This window comes from Geotrypetes seraphini, chromosome 2 (genome assembly GCF_902459505.1).
Source record: "Geotrypetes seraphini chromosome 2, aGeoSer1.1, whole genome shotgun sequence".
Classification (NCBI taxonomy): Eukaryota; Metazoa; Chordata; class Amphibia; order Gymnophiona; family Dermophiidae; genus Geotrypetes; species Geotrypetes seraphini.
Genome location: NC_047085.1, coordinates 84,626,902 through 84,648,951, shown reverse-complemented (window position 1 = coordinate 84,648,951; position 22,050 = coordinate 84,626,902). Strand labels below are relative to the sequence as shown.

Here is a 22,050-nt window from a genome sequence, read left to right as displayed (position 1 = left end):
TGAATATCATTACCATAACTGAATACAGTAAAACCAATTGATTGGGCAAAGGTAAGAAGAGGAGAGGTGAAGATATTAAAAAGCAGGGGAGATAGAATGGAGCCTTGTGGTATACCATATTCTAGTTTGATCGATTCTGAAGTTGTTAAGTTAGTGTGCACTTTGGATGAACGGCCAAAGAAGAAGGATATAAACCAGTCTAAAGCTGTGCCAGTTATTCCAATTGAGAGCATTCTGCTGATTAGAAGTTGGTGGTCGACTGTGTAGAATGTGGCTGAAAGGTCGAGAGACTAGTAGTGTGGTTTTTCTCTGGTCCAGGAGGTTGAGAATAGAAGTAGTAAGCACTATTAATGCATGTTCGGTAGAATATTGCTTCCAGAAGTCTGTTGATTTGGGTGAAGGACATTGGGTTTTTCAATGAAGTCATTGAGCTGATTAAATACTATTTTTTTCTGTGAGTTTAGCCATGAATGGGAGGTTAGATATTGGATGGTAATTGGATCAGTCAGATATGGGGGCTTTATGATCTTTAATTTTAGGATAGATTATAATTGCTGATTTGCAGTAATCAGATATTGAACCAGTTTCTAAGCTTTGTTTGATCATGCTGTAGATGTATTGTCCGAAAATGTTAAAATAGCGTTTTAAAAGAAAAGGAGGAATAGTTTCTGAAGTGCTGTCTTTGATGTTCATGTTCTGTATGTTTCGTTTTATTTCACATAGTGTAGGGACTGTGACTGTAGTAAATTTACTTGTAGGGACAATTATTTTTCTGTATGTTGATCAGGTGTTATTTTTTTTGGACCATTCGAAAGTTGGAGATGTAAATTGGCAATTTTGTTGGTAAAGTAAAGAGCTAGATCTCATGCTAGGGGCATTTCAGAGATTGAGGATTCTTGTTTGTTGTTAGTGGAGAGTGTTTTAAGGATTGAGAATAAGGGTCCTGAGTATTTGGTTTTACTAATGCATTTAGTGTAATTTTTTTTTTTTTTTTGCTTGAGTTATTGCTTTTTTATATCATTCCCTCTGAAAGTTCCCCATCTGAGAACAGTGAATTGATGCACCTTCTTGTCTAGTTTGTCTGTCTTGACTAGACTGAAAGCTCTTTTGAGCAGGGACTGTCTTGTCTGTATTTTGATGTATAGCACTGTGTATGTCTACTAGCACTATAGGAATGATTAATAGTAGTAGTTCCATCACAGTACTCTGTTCCTCACATACTGGTAAAACTATATGTAACCATCTCTGAGAAAAAAATGAGGTTATGTTAGAGCAGGGGTCTCAAAGTCCCTCCTTGAGGGCCACAATCCAGTTGGGTTTTCAGGATTTCCCCAATGAACATGCATGAGATCTATGTGCATGCACTGCTTTCAATGCATATTCATTGGGGAAATTCTGAAAACCTGACTGGATTGCGGCCCTCAAGGAGGGACTTTGAGATTCCAATGTTAGAGCAAACAATTGTAGTTAAGAGTGGCTTAGTGGTAGAGCTGTTGCCTCAGCACCCTGAATCCCAGTGCTGCTCCTTGAGACCCTGGGCAAGTCACCCAATCCTCCATTTCCCCAGATACACCAGATACAAAATAAGTACCTGTATATATGTAAACCACTTTGAATGTGTAACCACAAAAAAGCAGTATACAAGTTTCATTCCCTTCCCCTCATCCATTTATGTTAAAAAATAAAGTTCAAAATACAACTTATTCAGACTGCTTATGAACCCATGAAATGGAAAATCAGCCATGCTCAACATTTTGGATCTGTTATTTTAGTCATCTTTTCCCAGAAGTGGTCACAACTGGACATTGCTACAATGTATAAGGACTATCCATTAGTCCAGGGGTAGGCAATTCCGGTCCTCAAATTTGAACTGAGATTTGTTTTGTTTTTATAATTCACTGTGTTTATATATGTCATAAAATTTGCATTTTTAATCACTTCACTAGTAAGTCTCATCTTAAAAGCTTAGAGGGGCATAATCGAAAGGGAAGTCTAAGTCTGTTTTCATCTAAGTCCAAATTTTTTTTTTTGTTTCGAAAATCGTCTAACTATACATCCTGCCGATCTGATCGTCCAAGTCGCTAAATCATCCATCTTTATACTACATTTTCGTCCAACTTTTCGTCCAAGTCAAAAATGCATAGAACAAGCCCTGTTGAAGATGGGAGGGGTCTGCAAAGCGATGGAATGAACACCCAGACATGCCACCTAAATAGTGGGGTACCTTACAGGGCACTGCTATGAACTTCACAAAAAGGGTGTCATGTCTTCTCCTCACTACAGCTCCCTTATAGGTCATGGTGAGCCCCCCAAACCACCTCCAGAATCCCCTAGACCCACTTATCTACCACCCTAATAGCCCTTATGGCTGCAGGAGCCACTTATATGCCAGTAAAAAAGGGTTTTTTGGGGTGTATAGGGGAGTGCACATGTTTAAGTATCAATGCAGTGATTACAGGGGCTTATGGGCATGGGTCCCCCTCTCTTTAGGTCCCTAAACCACCCCCCCAAGACAACTTAGGCCGCCTCTGTGCTGGATGACTAGGCTTTCCTATGCCAGGTGGCCAGGTGATGATGGTCTGGAGGCTGAATTTAAAAGGTGTTATTAATATTTTTATTGGGGGGGGCGGTGATTACTGGGGTAATGTGTGTGGGTCTGTTTTATGTGTTTGCAGTGCTTATCTGGTGACTTTGGGTGGGTTTTTGTGACTTATACTCTGTTTTAAATGGTCTAAGTCACAACGTCCAAGTTCCGTCAATCCTGGGCTGTATAACTTTTGGTTATACATGTACATGCTGTACGACTAAGTCTAAGCCGGCCCACGTCCCGCCCAACTCCCACCCTTGATACTCCTCCTGAACGCCCCGTTTAGCTTTGGTCGTTCAGCTGCACTATGAAGGCCTAGGTCGTTTTTAAATATGTCCAAAACCTGTTTTTATTATCGGCAATTGGACGTATTTGGGAAATGTTCGTCCAAGTGCCAACTTAGGCCAGTTTTTTGACATTTTTCTCTTTTGCTTATGAGCCCCATAGTTTCCCAATAAATTGTGGAAACAGAAGGTCAAAACATAGGAATATGTACAAGGTGATACTTTCTATGGGGGCCAAAAAATTTGAAAAGAGCCCTATCCTACAAATGGTGTTCTGAGTGCGTGCCGTTTATAGACTAGCGCTTAGAATTGATTTCCTTGCCCAATTTTTGGGCATGAAGACTTACACCAACTGAAATCTGATGTAAATCCTGGCACATAAGTTCAGCATGGATCCTCTGCACACTTCCCCCTTCGCATTCGCGGTGATAGAGGAACAGCATGGCAGCAAATAAAGAATTATAAGTGTAATAACTAATAGCTTTATTGCTACCTATTTTCTAACTATGTAGTGTGATTGTTTAAACTAGGAGCAAGTTTTTCTCATTAATTATTAGTTCTAACCTCCTCTGATTACTAAGGCTTTTTCAAGTTCATACATAATTGTAAACATAAAACAGAACTACAATTCTAAAATCAAAACTAAATTACAATACCATAAATTACACACACAAAAAAGAGATACTATTCTCACTCAACAAATAGACAATACCCAGCCTGGTCTGAAGGTCAAACAGAATTCTTTTCAAAGGGGTTAAAGTCATTGCAGGAAAAGTGGATGAAGTATATGGAATTACTCCTAGAATTGGCTAAATCCCCTTGTATATATGGAGCCATCAGGGGACTATATTGAAAAATAAAGCATTATTTTTTTTGAAAACTCTCTTCGTTCCTACTGAGGTAGATAAATTATTGAACACCCTTATTGAAAGCATCAAAAACTGATCTTGCCATGTATTTTCTTGTCTCAAGAAGGTCATTGGTAATATGCTGGAAGGAGTGCAACTTGTCTGCTGGTAGGTATTGTTTGTAGTGCGATAACTTTTGAATTAGAGATTTCATGTACAATGTCATTAAAAAGTTGTAATTTAAAACTCTGCTAGTTAACATTGTACTCAAACACTCTCCGACTAAATTTGTCCAGGATTCTTTCTCTCCCAGGAGGATTACTGGCATAGGTTCTAGAATTGTTAGCCTTTTTCAGAGCAGACTCAACGAGGAGGGACTGGTGCTATAAACTGCAGTCTGTTGAATCCTGGACAAGATTGGACTCTATACAAGATGCCCAGCTTATGTGGAGCACCTGGAGTCTCCAAGTTCTTAAACATGGCATCCTTCATTAAGTTGTGGAAAGGAAGCTTAGATAGTCCTTATGCCACTCTTTATAATCTAGAGCAGTGTCTCTCAAACTTTCTCGAGCCAGGACACACTAAAGGTAGTGGCCACGGCTTGAGGCACCCAGAAGTGCGCAGACGTTGCCACGATGACATTACGCATATGCGTGACATCATCATGTCAACGTCCGTGCATATGCAGAGGCCCTCCAGATGGGCCCTGAGACGCCAGTTGGGGGTACTAGCAAGGAAGAGGGCCGGAGAGGAGAGGAACTGGTGCCAACTGATTGCCTACAGCAGTGTTTCTCAACTACTTCAAGCTAAGTACCCCTTAAGTCTAACAAATATCAACTGAGTGCCCTAGGCCCACCCAAGCTCTGCCCCAGATCCCATCCCCTTTACTAATTGTAATGCAATTTTTTCCATTCATTTTTCATATATACACAATATACACAGCAGATATAAATTCTCAAAAATTACACATTTCAATCACTATATTGAAAGAAAATAAAATCATTCTATCTACTGGTGATCCTCTGCAGGCTGCTGTAATTAGCTTTAACGGTGAGACCTGGAGGCCAGGGGGGACGCTGGAGACGGGGGAAACATGCAGGCCTTCGGTGAATCGGGCAGCGCTGGCGCTGTATCGCGTAGGAAAGTCAGCTGACAGGCATCTCTCTTCCTCCTCAGTGTGCCAAGGCACACAGTTTGAGATATACGATCTAGAGCATCCATGAGCTCAGCTCTAGGCTCAGTCTCCAACTACATTTTTACTGGGAGAGCTAGTCCCATCTGCCTGATGAATTACATAAAAGAGAGACTCGGGTAGTAACCTTTTACAAGGAGAAGGATCTGAAGAAATGCAGCAAGACTCTTCAGCAGATAGCTCTGGGTATTCAGAGGAAGAGCATTGAGTCAGATCAGAATTGTATTCCTCGATGTCATGCCTCAGAGATGGAGTACGTCGAGGTGGACATTGAGGTGAATGTTTTGGTTAGTGTCAAGGAGAACATTGAGAAGTACTTTGGGACAGTCTCTGAAAGGATTATCTGTGCAGACTGGAAAAATGTCTGGAATGGGAGGAAGAGCGATGCTCCCTAGAAGATTCCTTTCATCTCGACACTGAATGTTAACAGTGTGCAATCTGAAATCTTGCTCTCGATGCCAGCTTGGAGCGTTGCTCAAACTGGGCTGGAACTGGATGCATCAAAGCAGGCACTTGAACTGTGTGTGACTGCAGCATCCCAGCCAACTCTCTCTGTACCAGTTTTTTATTCTGGTCTAGTAGAGAAGGTGCCAGTACCAAGGTAGAAATTGGCACAGAAGGTTGTGTTGGGTGTCAAAGCATTGGTGACCTCGATATTGAGGCATTCCTCAAAAGGGGACACCAGTTGCAGAGATGGTAATCTTGTCTCAGTGCACAACACTTGGAATGAGTCAATGGTGTAGATGCTTGAGACAACACAATGCTTGTTTGGAGGGGAAAGGGTGTTGGTGCTTCCTAGCCTTCTTACTTAACTCTCCTGATGGAGGTATGATGGATGACACAGATGTTGACTGAGGCATAGATATCAGTACTGGTACCAATGCTGTTGCTGATCTTTGAGCATCAGCATTAGAAAATATTCTCGATGCTCACACAGTTGATCTGAAAAGTTTTTTGTATTCGTGCTGTCTACCCTTAAGTGACCTCTTTTGTAATTTAGAACAGCACTGACAAGAGTCAACAAGGTGTTCAGGATCGAGGCACTGGACATACCAGTTATGTGGGTCAGTAACCAAAATGGTCCTGTTGCACTGAGTGCACTGCTTGAAGCCACTAGAAGGTTTGGACATTGAGGAAAAACTGCCAATATGAAATCAAAGTATTCAATTGTCCGGAGGGGATGTCAAGTAGATGGCATACCGAAAAAAGCTTGACGCTCCTAAAAACAAGCTTGCTTTATGAAGCCCAAAGGCCCAAAACTCAAAAAAAGTCAAAATGAAAAAAAAAAAATGTTTAACCGGATGAAATAAAAAGTAATAAGAACAAAAATATGAAGGGGAAAAGAAGGTATAAAAAAGCTTAAAGGTATAAAAAGCTTAAAGTTTGACGCGATGGAGAAACTAAATACAGCTTCTCAGCTCCGCGGAAAACTGAGAATTGATGGTCCCAGGAGCCAACATCAGGTGGGAAAGCACCAGTGCATGCGCGGTAAGGGCGGTATCAAGACTTTTCAGTCTTTTAAAGTGACAGTACACTTTTGCACTGTTCATACCAGATCTGTGAATGGCGTCACCCATATGTGAGAACATGTTGTCTGCTTGTCCTACGATAAATATAAATACATAAATACATATTACTAGCAATAAAGAATGATCAGCTATGATGAAATTAAATTCTCATGTAAAACTGCTGAATATGATACTAATCTCAGTCTTTAGTGCAACTAAGTAGATCAATAATTCCTAAGCTTTTTACTATGAAGGAGCCCCTATTATATTTTTTCATACACTGAAGAATCCTCAATTTATTTAAACATATATATGTTCATACAAACAAACAGAGTCTAAAATCTAATTTTTTCAGGAACCCCTGAAGAGTGTTCTCAGAACCCAGTTTTGGAATCATTGGTGTAGATTGTTAAGTTAAAATTGAAGCATCACAAAGATCATGTGTACAAGGTTTAACCTTCAGCATCAATCAGAACGCTGAAATCTCCTAACATTGTCCAGGAAAGATGAAATAATAAAATCCAAGCTCTACTGTGCTGTAGAATAAAAGAACAATCACCTTACCTCTTCGTAAGTTGAAGTTGGAGGGGTTGAAAAGAGCATTGCTCCCATTTTTCTCTGAAACCAAGAAAGGCCAGCAAAAGAGCAACACCTATGAAGAAGACACATGTTCACTATTTTAATTTTTTATTTTGTAGAAATTAGTTCCCTCCGTATACTTTAAATGAGTATTGTGTGTGTTGCAATTCATACCCTATGCAAAAATATGCAATTCATACCCGAGCAGAAATATGACTTTTCGTAGCACAAATATTACTGTGAAGTCATTTTCAAAATTCTTTGAGCTATCTTTCCAAACTTCCAAAGAATTTCTAGAAACAGTCATAATGTAAAAAAAATAAAATAATAAAAAGTCACAAATCATTACACATATGTCATGAGATTCAAGTGGTCTCTTTCAGTTACAAAGGTACAAATGACATCAAATATACAGCATGGCTCAATCACAAACCATTCTGTGTGACATAACTTCTGACATTGTTCCAAACGTTGCTACTCACTGAAGTTAAGGGGGCTTCCAAAATAATTGTAAAAGTTTTAATTAATGCAAAGAAAGTTACCATTTGCTGTCTATACTGCTAAAATAATATACAATATATAAAGAATGCTGCTTTTTTTTATATTCATGATTTTATTCATGACGACTACTGATATACAACCAAGACTTAACTAGTAACAATAAGTTTCATAAATGTACTGATCTGAACTTAAATGCCTAGTACAGGTAGTCGTCGACTTACGACCGCAATCGGTTCCGACTGATAGGTCGTAAGTTGATTTGGTCATAAGTCGGCCTATGTTAAAAAATAGTTAGTACAGTACTGTGTACAGTACTGTACTAACTATTTTTTACCCCTCCCCGCCTACCTTTTCCTTGTGCCTCCAGAAGTGCCGCAAGAACCACAAGTTCCATGAGAACTTACGGCAGTGTGTCAGTCAGCGGCGCAGGGCGGGTTGGGAGATCTTAAAGCTCACTCCTGCGCGTGCCGGCCCAGGTACGCTGCTGGCTTCTGACATTGGCAGGAGGGGCTCAGGCAGGATACACTGCTGGACCACCAGGGAAAAGGTAGGCGGGGAGGGGTAAAAACCGTAATTAGTATGGGCTGGGGAAACACGTCATAAAGTCGAACAGTTGCATGTCATATAGGTTGTAAGTCGACGATGACCTGTACTTATATATGCATCATTCATGTCTGATGGAAAAGAAACTAACTTCTAGGCTCATGTGATCTGGGAGGAAGGGATAAAGGAGGACTCTCTAACTCAAAGGTCCCAGATATAGTGAAAATAATAGCATAGAAAATGATGGCAGATAAACATATGGCCTATACAATCTATCTATCTACACCATCTATTATATCTTCCTCTCCTTAGAAGTCCTTTACCAGCCACATGAAATTGCTGATCTGTTGTTAGTGATCTGTAACCTGTCGTTAAAATCATCTGTAGTACAAGCTTTTGATAAAATTCCTAATGAGAGGCTCCAGAGAAAATTAAAGAGTTATGGGATAGAAGGCAATGTTCAATTGTGGATTAAGAATTAGTTATCAAAAAGAAAACAAAGAGTAGGGTTAAATGGCCCTTTTTCTCAATTAAGGAGGGTAAATAGTGGTGTGTCGCAGGGATCTGTACTGGGACTGGTGTTATTTAACTTATTTATAAATGAGCTGGAAATTGGAACTACGAGTGAGGTGATTAAATTATCCCCTCAATGCTAATCCAAAGTAAACCGTACTTCTAATATCTCCTCAATGCTTCCTCGTAGAGGACTCTTCACCCTCCCTTTCCTCCTCCTGCTTAATGTCCCCCTTCTCCTTTTTTTTAATCTATTGCTTAATACCCGCATTGTATGTTGCCTTGAACCTATTCAAGTTTAGAGCGACTCACAAATAGTAGATTAGATTAGATTAAACTGTTGAAAGTTATTAAAATGCATTCGGACTGTGAAAAACTTAGTAACATAGTAATTGACAGCAGATAAAGGCCCGAACAAACATGCTCTATAAATTACGCTCTATAAATTAATAATTAAATTTAAACGGTCCTTTTCTTAGAAATTTCTGGGCCAAAAACCCAGAGCTCTGCCCTGTAGTGTGCTTAGGTTCTATCTACTGGAGTCTTTGTCAGAGCTCACTCCAGCCCATCTAAACCATCCAAGCCATCGAAGTCCTCCCCATCCCGTCCTCAACTGAATGACCAAATATGGGACACAGACCTTGCAAGTCTGCCCAGTACTGACCTTAGTTCTTCAATATATACCTATTATTTTCTGATTAGAGACCTTCTATGTTGATCTCATGTTTTTTTTTTAAACTCTGTCACAGTTTACCTCTCCACCACCTCCCTCGGCAGCTCATTCCAGGCATCAACCACCCTCTCCGTAAAGAGGAATTTCCTAATATTACTCTTGAGTCTATCACCCCTCAACCTCAGATTACGGCCTCTGGTTTTACCATTTTCCTTTCTCTGGAAATGATTTTGTTCTACGTTAATACCTTTAAAGTATTTTAATGTCTGAATCATATTTCCCCTGTCCCTCCTTTACTCTAGGGTATATGTATTCATGGCTTCTAATCTCTCCTCATTTATCTTTTAGTGCAAATCTCCTACAATTTTTGTCACCTTTCTCTGGAACACTTCAAGTCTTCTTATGTTCTTTGCCAGATACAGCCTCCAAAATTGAACACAATACTCCAAGTGGGGCCTCACCAACGATCTGTACAGCGGTATCAACACCTTCTTTCTTCTACTGGATATGCCTCTCTCTAAACAGCCTAGCATCCTCCAGGCAACAGCCACTGCCTTGTCACACTGAATCTTTGCCTTTAGATCTTCGCACACCATCATCCCAAGGTCCCTCTCCCCATCCGTGCATATCAGCTTCTTACCTCCTAGCACATATGGCGCCTTCCAGTTTCTAATCCCCAAATGCATTACTCTGCACTTCTTTGCAGGAAGATCTTAGGAAATTGGAAGATCTTTTGAAAGTGAGTCTGACCACAATAGAGTGGTGAGGAAGCTGGAGTTTGTCGAATCTGGGAGTCTTCTAGACTCTACTGTATATTTAGAGTCACTCTTCTTCTGTATAGGCTGTACTATCTCTCTAACAGGTGGTTGGCTGACATCGCAACTGAAGGAGATACAGTTTCTATCCTCTTAGGGCTCCTTTTACGAAGGTGCGCTAGCGTTTTTAGCGCACGCACTGGATTAGCGCACGCTATAGCGTGCGCTAGCCAAAAAACTACCACCTGCTTAAGAGGAGCCAGTAGCGGCTAGCGTGCGTGGCATTTTAGCGTGCGTTATTCCGCGCGTTAACGCCCTAACGCGCCTTCGTAAAAGAAGCCCTTAGTCTCGTTTTCCTTTGAGAAGGATAAAGTTTGGCTATTGAGATCATTTTTTAAAAAGAAAGATGTGGTTTATTATGGACAAATTACTTCCATATTTCCAGACATCTCATGAGCTAATAAGTGAAAAAACAAAATTAGGTTTAAAAAAGGTTTGGATAATTTCCTATAAGAGAAGTCCATGAGCCATTATTAAGAAGAACTTGGAGAAATCCACTGCTTATTCCTAGGATATGCAGCATAAGATCTGTTTTTCTCCTTGAGATCCTGAAAGATACTTGTGACCTGGGTTGGCCACATTGGAAACAGGATACTGCGCTTGATGAACCTTCGGTCTGTATCAGTATCGGTCTGTATCAGTATGGCAACTCTTATGTTATGTTCTCATGCACTGTAGACTTGAGATCCAAAAAGGGCAGAGAGAGATCTGTTTTGTGGCCTAGAGATTTTCATTATAGCAAAGTATTCCCCAGCACCAGAGAATTTACAACAGAGTAGTCGGGCTAGAGGCAGGGTAAACTTCAGTGCTTTGGTAAAAACATGGTAATTAATGATGGTACCTATCATCTTTGAATATTTGCAGACATTTTCACTGACTTCTACCAAGCTAAGACAAAGTGGCCAAATAAACTATATAACCAGAGAGAAAAAGGAATTTTCTTTGAGCAGGGCACAATAGGGGACTGTTACAGAATTTCTTTATAAGGAGCATTTATGTATTATGTACCCTGTGTTCTAAAGTACTCATGTATAATTAACCAAGGAAAGAAAAAGGTCAAAACAAAAATTATTATTATTTGTGAAATTCTGAGTTTTTCTAAATTCTTGATGGGGAGCACTTTTTTTATGATCATTTGCAGCGTGGTCATTTGATGACCCCAATGTGATCGCTTTTGTAAATTGATAGACAGGGATAAGTGATCAAATCAAATTTTAATAAAACTTGAAATTAGATTTAAGGGATACCCTCCACAAGATAGAAAAGCCAAGGTATATCCTCCTTTGTTATCTTGTGATGAAGACTCACTTCTTTTCCACTGAATGGCTTGTATATTTGAAAATGAAGTTAAAAAGTATCACAAAGCATAGCAGAAGCAGCACTCAGAATTGACAAAAATCTCAGCAATATCTCTTCTCTCAAAAAATAAAAATCACCTCTAACGCCTAGTCTCGCCACACACTGACAAAGCTTAACTATTTTATTTGAAGCAAGGCTGTCTACAAAGCATAACTGAACTGGAAAAACTCCTATCTCAAAATTCTTCAGTTCCCTAATTTTTTTTACCCAATACAAAGCAAGAACTTAATGGTGTAAATTTTAATGAAGCAGCAAAGCTTACTTCTATTTTAGTACACAATTCCTTTTAACACGGATTCTTTTTTTTACTTCAGTGTTCTCTGCATATCAGTTTATTACATGGGAAGTTTAATTTTATTACTAAATTTAAAATTCTGTATTAAAAATCGAGCACAGCCTTATCACATTGGCTCATAAATCCTTCAGATCTAAACCAATGAATGTAATTTAATGATCCTCCTCCATTCTTTCCTGCCATCTTGCTACTTTTGAATGTGTTGTTAGTCTTCCTAAAATGTATTTGGGCATTAGGATGGCAAAGGAGGAGGAGCAAGGTACACCAAAAGATATCATTGTCCTTACCACACTTTACTCCGATCTAATAAAGGAAATATAACTAAAAAACTAGACACAATGTTACATTACATTAATGACTTCTATTCCGCCTGTACCTTGCAGTTCTAAGCGGATTACAACAAAAAGATAACTGGACATTTCCAGGAATAGGAATACAATTAAAGACGTTGGGCCTAATACATCAAAACGATAGCTGGACGTTTTCAGGAAGAGGAATACAGTTAAAGGCGTTAGGTCTAAATCACATTTTGAAGGGAGGATCCTAAGAGGGGGAGAGAGGGGAGAAGAGTGGGGTTAGGAAATTAGGATGAATTTCTTGAATAGTATGGTTTTGATTTCTTTTCAAAAAGCTTTGAGGTCAGTTGAAGCTGTCAGTAGGTTGGTGATGGAGGGGTCCAATTTAGCTACATGTGCTGCTAGTAGGTTGTCGTACATCTTTTTGCGCTTAGTTCCTTTATAATGTTGTCAGTTTAATAAAAATACATGTCTTAAATGGACTAACAAGAGATCAGTATAGGACTTACCAAAGGCCCATAAGATGATAGGAGGTGGCATCATAAGGATTTAGTTCAATGGCTTTCTAGTAAGAGAAAAGACAATATTTAGGAATTGATTCATCAGTCTCTTCCCCTAGACACAGAACTGGAGAAAAGCCTTAGAGATGTTAGCCTGCAAAATTGTGCTCTGTTTAAAGAGAAAATGAAGAACTTATACCTTAAAAGGCAAGACAAAGCAAATGATATTGTATTGTCCTCCTCAAATTACCATTCAGTTTAGTTTTCACATGTGAGGTGGGAGTTTTTGATGTATTGAGCAGGTACTTAATTGGATCATAATCAAACATTAGGATGCTTTTCTCCTTACATCTACCTACATTTCACTATAAGAACATAAGAATTGCCGATGCTGGGTCAGACCAGTGGCCCATCCTGCCCAGCAGTCCACTCATGCTGCGGCTCACCTGCGTACGTCCCAGTTTAGCAGGAGCTTGTTTTCAATAATAGCTATCCCACCTGAAGTTTTTCCCAGTCTCAGAGCTCTTACTGATTTTCAGTCATTCATTCTCACCATTCCCAACAACAAAGAAATCATATCAACAATGAACAGCATCTGTAAAAATGAACTATAGTATATTCACAAGAAATGATAATAAAATAAAATCTGAAAGCTCACTTATTAATCATTTCTGATGCCTTACTCAAAGGTGCATGGTATAATTACTTCTCCATTAAGTAGCAAATATTACCCAGAAAGAGGTACAGCCTAAACTGAACCCTCTCCCTTCCTGATTTCAAGATATGAACAACAAAGAAAGAGAATTAAACATTTCTTTTCTCTGATGTTGGAGATTAAGGCAATAGCTGTGACCATGCCTCTCCCGACTATAGAGCTTCTTTTACTTTTTCATCAGAATAATACATCTATATAATCATGAGTGAACTGCATGTTTACTCTTTCCAAAAATACAAGGACTAAAGGAGCATGCAATGAAGTTACAAAATAACAAATTTAAAACAAATCTGAGAAAATATTTCTCTGGAATTTGTTGCCAAAAAATGTGGTAAAAACAGTCCGCTTAGCTTAGCTTAGCTTACCAAGGTTTAAAAAAAGTTTGGACAAGTTCCCAAAAGAAAGTCCATAAAGTTTCCAAGTTTATTCAAAATTTACTGTACTACCAATTGGCTAGGCCATCTGAGCAGTGTACAATCTAAGTATGAGAGAAGAAAAACTGAGAGGGGATCAAACAGGAAAAAGAGGGAGGAAAGTGAAGGGAGAGGAGGATACACTGAACTATAATAATTGATAGGATAGGAGGGGACTAGCTACGTAGTAGGGGTAGGTCTGTGACTACAGTCAACAGGACTCTGCAAGGGAGGTACTGACTTGTGAAATTAGGTGCAAGCATCTCAAAAGGTAAGTTTATAGATCGGATTTAAAATTCCAGATAGTGTCCATTTGGCACAAGTGTCAGGGAAGAGCATTCCAGAGACTGGGACCCACAACTGAGAAGATAGAATGTAGGTTATTTGCCTAAAGGAGGTGACTACTAAAAGGTGTTATTGGGAGGAGTAGAATGTCCTAGACAAAGAGTATGGTATTAAGTAACAGGGTAGGAAAGCTGGGAGGCCTGTCATCTTAGTTTTGAAGACTAGGATCATGCAGCCACTGGGAAAATACAAGACTTCAAACCATGGCATGTACTATTATGCTAGTCCTTATTTTATAAGAGATCATAAACAGTGAATTACCTACTTATGTGTGTAAATGACTAAAATAGTTCCTTCTTGCAGCCTAACATTACTCCCTTAAATTTGTTCGTCAGGAAGCATTGTTACTCTAAACAAAAGAATGGGATGAATGAATTATATTTGAAAACTACTGGCTATTCACATGTTTACTATACCTGCAGATGGCCCTTTATCACATAGGAGTCAGCAATTTTTGTGTTGGTGCCTTCATAATCCCCAACATCACTGATGCAGATGGCATACCACTGAAAAACAAAGTAATTAATAAAAACACAGTACTTTCAGACAATGGATACCAATCAAATCTCAATGTAAATAAACCAATAGGAAAACCTCATCAGAAGAGCTTTCATGAAGCCAATTCAAATCCTCTTCTTTTTGACATGTGTCTCTGTTTTAATATTATTTCACTTCTCCCCAAATATTCACGGGGATTAGGGGCAGAATCGGCCCCTGAATATTGAAAATTTGCGAATAACTTTTGGGCCAACTCTCTCAAGACTACGACGGGAACTCACGGCAGCCATTTTGGATGAGTAATCTGCACGGGGCAAGAGCATAGGAAGATCGCTCCTGCCCCGAAAGACCGCTAGACCACCAGGTAAGGTTCGGGGAGGTCCAGGAGGTGGGGGTGATTCCGGTGGTCGGTCATTTTGGAATCCAGAAGTTCGAACTCGAATCCATCTTTAAGGATAATTGCTAATCCTCCTCCTTTTTTGCCTGTGCGGATTAACGTAAGGATTTTGAAATTGTCTGGTAGAAGATCAGTTATAATTGGATCATCTTCAGACAGTAACCAAGTTTCAGTTAGAAAGAGGCAGGCTATTTGCTTGCTGATGATTCAGTCATTAATAAGGAATGCCTTATTTCTAACAGATCTGGTATTAAGATATGCACGTGGATGTGGCAATTTCTGTTGAGTTAGTGGTTTTGATGTTTTTTATTTCCCTTGTTCTTTTTTTAAGGGTACAGTGGTGTCTTTTTTTATTTGAGATAACATTAATATGATTTATTGTGTCTTCTTGTGGGTTTATTTCAGACAAAGTTTTTAATGAATGGTCATTCTGATCTAGATTGTGAACATGGAACAGATGCCAATGATGATTATTGTATCCAAAAGATGGAGAGTTTTGAGAAGAATCAGATGCAGAGGGTAAATTCTGAGAAGTATGAAGATATTGTTGGATTGGGGGTTGTGTGGTCCACCTTTTTATCAGTAAGGGCCAGTTCTTAACAAGATCATAGATATCCATTTCTACTATATAGAAACATGATGGCAGATAAAGGCCCATAGAGTCTGCCCATCTGCAGAATCTACTATCTCCTCTCCCTAAAAGATCCTACTTGTCTGTTCCATTCTTTCATGAATTCTGATACAGTCTTTGTCTCTACAACCTCTACCGGGAGACTATACCATGCATCTACCTCCCTTTCTGTAAAAAAATATTTCCTTAGATTACTCCTGAGTCTATCACTTCTTTTTTTTTATTATTTATTTATCAATTTTACATTTTAACAAAATCAAACATTTTGTACAGAAAGATTGTATGTTGATACAGCATTTGGAAAAGAAAAGAAAAATTTTTACAATAATTTTACTTCAAACAATCTCAAGTCCACATTTTTGATCCAAGAATTTATGAGTGTTTGAACATTAAAGAAAATCAAAAGATATATGCTAGTCAAAAAAAGGTATCTGTGGCTGGTTCGAGGAGCTTAACTCTAATTTACTAGTCCGACGTTCCTTCCTTTTCCAGGTGTTTCAGCGTCAAGAAGGTTGTAAGTTGAGCCGGTTCAAAAAAACACATATTTATTATCTCGATAACTTACAATACATTTACATGGGAAACATAAGAAAAAAATACCGCCCAAATGAGTGACACCTGGTTTCAATAAAAGAAACTGTCGAATTTGAGTTTCTTTACTAACATCTGGGAAAACTTGAATTTTCAAACCTAGAAACTCCTTATGTTTATTTTTAAAGAACATTTTTAATATCCATTCTTTATCTGGCAATAATGCCACGGGTAATAGGAGAGTTGCTGGTTTAGCCAAATCCTTATCAGATACTTCCAAAATTGCTGTCAAATCTAGTTGAAGATCCTGCTCCTGATTCTGGTCTTCTGCTTGCTGTTGCAATACTTTACCGGGCAAATAATACACCCGAGTAAAGGGAGGTATTGAGTCCTCAGGAATTTTCAAAATACCTTTTTACCATTTCCCTTGGGCTTATAGAGGGAACTTTTGGAAAATTCAGCAAGCGTAGGTTATTGGCTCGATAACTATTTTTCATTGTCTCTAATTTTCTTCTAATAATCTGGTTATCTTTTATTATTGTTGATTGAACTTGTTTAATCATATTCACTTCTTTCTCAATATCTCCTACTTTAACTTTAACATTGGAAATTTCTTGTCTATTTTCTTCTCTCTCTTGTTTCTGAGTTTTTAAGTTCTTTTCACCTTCTTTAATCTGTTTAGTCAAAGAGTCTCCTTGTTTGGAAACCAAGTCCCATATTGAGTCCAGGGTAACTTCTGCTGGCTTCTCTGAGTAAAAGGAAATTCCCTGTAAAATTTGTTTTGGCTCACCTTGTCCACCTTCTGTTTGCTGCGCTTGGTCATCTCCTCCCGATGGTAATCTGGCCACTAGTGTAGTCTCTGGGCTTAAACAGTCCATCAAGACCTCTATTAGCTGGCTTCCAGATGGTTCAGCCTCTCGGTCAGGGAGTGCTGCCGCTCCTGGCTCACTCCCTTCACGTGGTGTGCTAGCACTCAGCGGGGGGAGGGGAGGAGGATTCCTTTGGTCAGGGCTCAGAGTTGTTTCTGAGTCTATCACTTCTTAACTTCATCCCATGCCCTCTCATTCCAGAGCTTCCTTTTAAATGAAAGAGACTCGCCTCATATGCATTTATGCAATGTAAGTATTTAAAATCTAGACGTGTCTTGGAGCCGACAGTGCAAAGAAATGTGATTATTGCATTGAGCTTGAAAATTTTCTCTGATGCAGCTGTACTGTGGTGAAACAAGGGCCTTGTTGGAGGAGGCTTGAAGGTGATAGAGTGTGGTGTTCGCTCAACAGGCAAGTTGCAGTAATGGAGAGCTGAGGTCTGACAGATCAAAGGAGATCGTGCCTGAGCAATGGAGTCACCAACACTTTAAGCTGAGTAAAAGAAGTTTTGAATTTAAACCCTGTGCACAGTGGTGGGCTTAGTCCCGATTTGAAATTTGCCTTTTTTGTGAGTGGAGTTTTTTGTAGCCTATGATAAGAAGCAAGCGGCTTAAAATCAGTGTTGATTGCTATCTCTGATAAAGTGCTTGAGGCTTTTACTCCACCTTGTTATTAAACACTTTTTTTGTGTGGGTAAACCCACCGCTGGCTGGCAATATTAAGATTATTCAATAAATTTAAACATCTCTATCATATCTCCCCTCTCCCACCTTTCCTCCAAAGTATACATATTGAGATCTTTATGTTTATGTTGTAATTTCATTATCATTATAATTTTAACTCACCTTGTGAACTGCAAAGTGCTCTGTATCTGTTGACAGTGCCTTTTGTGCAAAATCAAGAGCCTCATAAGTCAGTCTTTTCTTATCTACTTTTGGAGTGGTACTCAGCATGGCCACATCATGTGATGCTCGTGCCAGACGCCATAATATCTCAACATGATCACTGTCCAGAAGCAAAAAATACATTAATTCTGAACATGAAGCTAGTTTTGTCACAGATGTCATGTCTTAATATCCTTATGCAATAACACAATCAACAATCATCACAAGGGTACTCAGTCCATAAGATGTCTCAAACAGTAATGTAAACCTTAGCTACCATTTAAATGCCCTTATGTACTCAAATTATTTTTACTATTTTCTTCCAGGATCCTCAGCGGCACCACTTGGAGCTCAATCCAACTCGTGTCAACTCGTCATCGGGTCCTTATTTATGAAAGATTTTTCTTAGCTTTTGTATATTAATAAATACATTTATTCAACTTGAATATTAATTTAGAAGCATATTACTTAGCTTTATCATGTGGTCTCTAGCAAGGGATTGTTATACCAACATGTTTCGCTATAGTAGCTTTATCAAGAATAATCCCTCCCTGCTATACCGCCAGAATCTGTGACCACTAAATCCTCTTAATATCCTTCATTTTAAGGCACACAGATAATTTATATATTTCCTCTCTTTTTCAAGAAAATAAAAAATATCAGCAGAAATGAGCTACTTGGTCCATCCAGTCTGCCAATATTTATCAGTCTTCTGTGCCATTCCAGGTCTTAATCTGAGGTCTTTTCCTTTTATTACACTGGTCAACAACAAAAACAATTTTTCTTTGTTACTGAGAACTTAAGAAGTGTTCTTAGTTAACTTAATGACGGTGATTTCAGATCTGTAATTGAAATTCAGCTAACACATCAGGTTTCTGAAACAAACGTTACTGATTTTTTAGACAGTTTGCCATATAGGCACAATATTGCGAGTATGAACTGTGTCCCACCAAACTTGTGTTAAGGAGTTTACTTTGAAAACAAACACGAAGACTATAAGGAGACACATTACAGCATATATTTACAACTCTCTTAACTCACACAAAAGTAATGTCGGCATGTTCAGAAATGTTTGAGACACTTGCTTTTACGCTTGTACTGCAAATTTGTCTCTTTGCAAGAATCAACAATAGTCTCCCATCATACTGGGATTATGAGCTCCTTAGTGACTTTAGGCACTGGTAATATATAATAAGCTTTATACCCAATTTCATCACCACCAAGTCATCTTTCATACACATCCCACGTTGTCATACATTTACATTTTAATGATAAAATAGTACTTTCTACCTTCTATTCAAAATTTCATTTGCTATTTTTAAAGAGCCCTTCATACTCTGGATAGTAAATGGGCTTTGGCATGCTACTTATAAAGAAATGCAATTTTGAGAAAGTTGACCCAACTATTTATCTTTTTCAGTCCAAACAGAACTGGTATGTCAGTAGTAAAAAGAAATCTGACAAAATGACTAGACTCTTCTATACAACTATACAAATTGGATAAAAACCGAAAACCTTGACTGCCTCTTCCTCACTGAAACCTGGTTAACCTCAGACACAGACCCTAGAATAACAGAAGTATGCCCGCAGGGGTACAAAATAAAAGTGACCTGCAGAGAGAAAAAAAGAGGAGGAGGACTAGCAATAATAATCAAGGACTCCCTAACCCTAAGCATACTAGAAAAAACATCCACCCCGCAAATGGACTTCCTCGCATGTCATCTCACAAACCCTACACTAAAAAATTCACTAAACTGCATGCTCTGTTATATAACACCAGGTAACTGGACCACAGTGAGACCCGAATTTGAAAACTTCATTTACCAAAACTCATTAACAGCAGAATATACCTTATCCATAGGAGACCTAAACCTTCACCTAGAAGACACAACATCCACACCAGCAAATAACTGTCTATCCTTTCTCAATGCCTTATCCTTCCTAAACCCACAAACCACTCATGAAAAAGGTCATCAACTGGACATTGCAGCATTCATGACTCACCAACCATCCAACCCAGCTATCCAAACTCCCAACGGAACCTAGTCCCCATCCCTATGGTCAGACCACTACACATACAACTTCAACATCAACTGGACCAAGACCAAAACCACACCTCAATCCAAAAAAATCACATACACCTCACGCAAACATATCGAGCCAACCATTTTCTGGTCAAAAGTAGATGAAACTATCCAAGACTGCGACCCAAAAGACTTCATCTCTCACTGGAAGAATCTGACCACCAACATCCTTGATGAACTGGCCTCACTACAAACCAAAAAGCACAGTTACTTACCGTAACAGGTGTTATCCAGGGACAGCAGGCATATATTCTCACATGTGGGTGACGTCATCTACGGAGCCCCGGCGCGGACAGCTTTTCAAGCAAACTTGATAGAAGTTTCAAGTTTGCACACTGCACCACGCATGTGCGTGCCTTCTCGCCCACTAGAGGGCGCATCCCACCTCGTGGTCCTCAGTTCCATAACTAGCAAGGAAGCCATCCCCGGGGAGGCGGGCGGGTTGTGAGAATATATGCCTGCTGTCCCTGGATAACACCTGTTACGGTAAGTAACTGTGCTTTATCCCAGGACAAGCAGGCATGATATTCTCACATGTGGGTGACCTCCAAGCCAACCAAAAAAGGGTAGGTGGGAGGATGGCAATTTATGAAAACAGGTTACGTAACACCGACTGGCCAAACCGGCCATCGTTTCTGGACAAGGTGTCCAGACAGTAATGAGAGGTGAATGTATGAACCGAAGACCAAGTGGCAGCCTTACATATGTCCTCCATCGGGGTGGATCGGAGGAAAGCTATCGACGCTGCCATCGCTCGGACCTTGTGCCCCGTGACTCGACCCGGGGGAGGAAGGCCAGCCTGAGCGTAGCAAAAGGAAATGCAAGCGGCCAACCAGTTAGACAGAGTGCGCTTGGAAACTGGGTGCCCTAATCGATTGGGATCGAAGGACAAAAACAATTGAGGAACCTTCCGATGAGGCCTGGTGCGTTGAAGATAAAATGCCAACGCCCTCTTACAGTCAAGCGTGTGAAGCGCCGTCTCGCCTGGATGGGAGTGGGGCTTCGGGAAGAACACAGGAAGGACAATGGACTGATTGAGGTGGAAGTCAGAAACAACTTTAGGTACAAACTTAGGATGGGTGCGGAGGACCACCTTGTCGTGATGAAAGACAGTGAAAGGAGGGTCCGCAACCAAGGCTTGCAACTCCCCGATCCGCCTGGCGGAGGTGAGGGCAATTAGAAACACCGCCTTCCAAGTCAGAAATTTCAAGAGGGACTTGTTAAGTGGCTCAAACGGGGGTTTCATCAGTTGAGCCAGGACCACATTCAAATTCCACACGACGGGCGGAGGCTTAAGAGGGGGACAAACCCTGAGTAACCCCTTCATGAAGCGTGTCACCAAGGGATGGAGTGACAGAGGGCGTCCATCCAGAGGTTGGTGGAAAGCAGAAATCGCACTGAGATGAACCCGCACCGAAGTGGTTTTCAAGCCGGAGCGCGACAAATGAAACAAATATTCTAAAACCGAGGATACCGGCACTGATACCGGATCCAGGTGAAAAGACGAGCACCAGGTGGAAAACCTGGTCCATTTCTGCGCATAGCAAAGCCTCGTCGAGATCTTGCGGGAGGCTTCCAACACCTCCTTCACCGATTGAGACAGGTCCGGAGGAGTCAGGGAACAAGAAACCAGGCTGTCAGGTGCAATGACTGCAGATTGGGATGTAACATGGATCCTTGACTCTGAGACAGCAGAGAAGGAGAGACAGGCAGGGGGAGAGGCTCCCTGGCACTGAGTTGGAGCAGCAGGGAGAACCAGTGCTGACGCGGCCACCGAGGTGCTATGAGAATCATCGTGGCCGAGGACGATTTTAGGTGTACCAACGTTCGAATGATCAGAGGGAACGGAGGGAATGCATACAGGAACCTCCCTTCCCAGTCGAGTAGGAAGGCGTCCGCTTCCAGACGGTCCTGCGAGTACATCCGAGAACAATATAGTGGTAGTTTGTGTGTCTCCGGAGAGGCAAACAGATCCACCTGTGGCGTTCCCCAGCGAGCGAAAACCTCGCGTAGAACTGCTGAGTGTAGAGTCCACTCGTGCGGTTGCAGAAGTCGACTCAGTTTGTCCGCCAGGCAATTCCGTTCTCCTTGGATGTAGACCGCCCGGAGGAAGATGTTCCGGGAGGCCGCCCACTCCCAGAGGCGAAGAGCCTCGGAGCAGAGGGGCCATGACCCCGTTCCTCCCTGCTT

The 22,050-nt window shown here is 40.3% G+C and overlaps 1 protein-coding gene across 1 annotated transcript in view; it reads right to left on the bottom strand.

Annotated features, from left to right (window-relative positions):
- The window catches only part of RMDN1 (regulator of microtubule dynamics 1), a 91,060-nt gene that overhangs the window by 31,554 nt on the left and 37,456 nt on the right, over positions 1 to 22,050 (bottom strand). Inside the window, exons 4-7 of the mRNA XM_033933268.1 lie at positions 17,738 to 17,897; positions 14,383 to 14,472; positions 12,503 to 12,558; positions 6,984 to 7,071 (exon numbers count right to left, since the gene is read on the bottom strand). Of these exons, the coding sequence (XP_033789159.1) occupies positions 6,984 to 7,071; positions 12,503 to 12,558; positions 14,383 to 14,472; positions 17,738 to 17,897 (394 nt within the window). The remainder of the gene's footprint in view (positions 1 to 6,983; positions 7,072 to 12,502; positions 12,559 to 14,382; positions 14,473 to 17,737; positions 17,898 to 22,050) is intronic.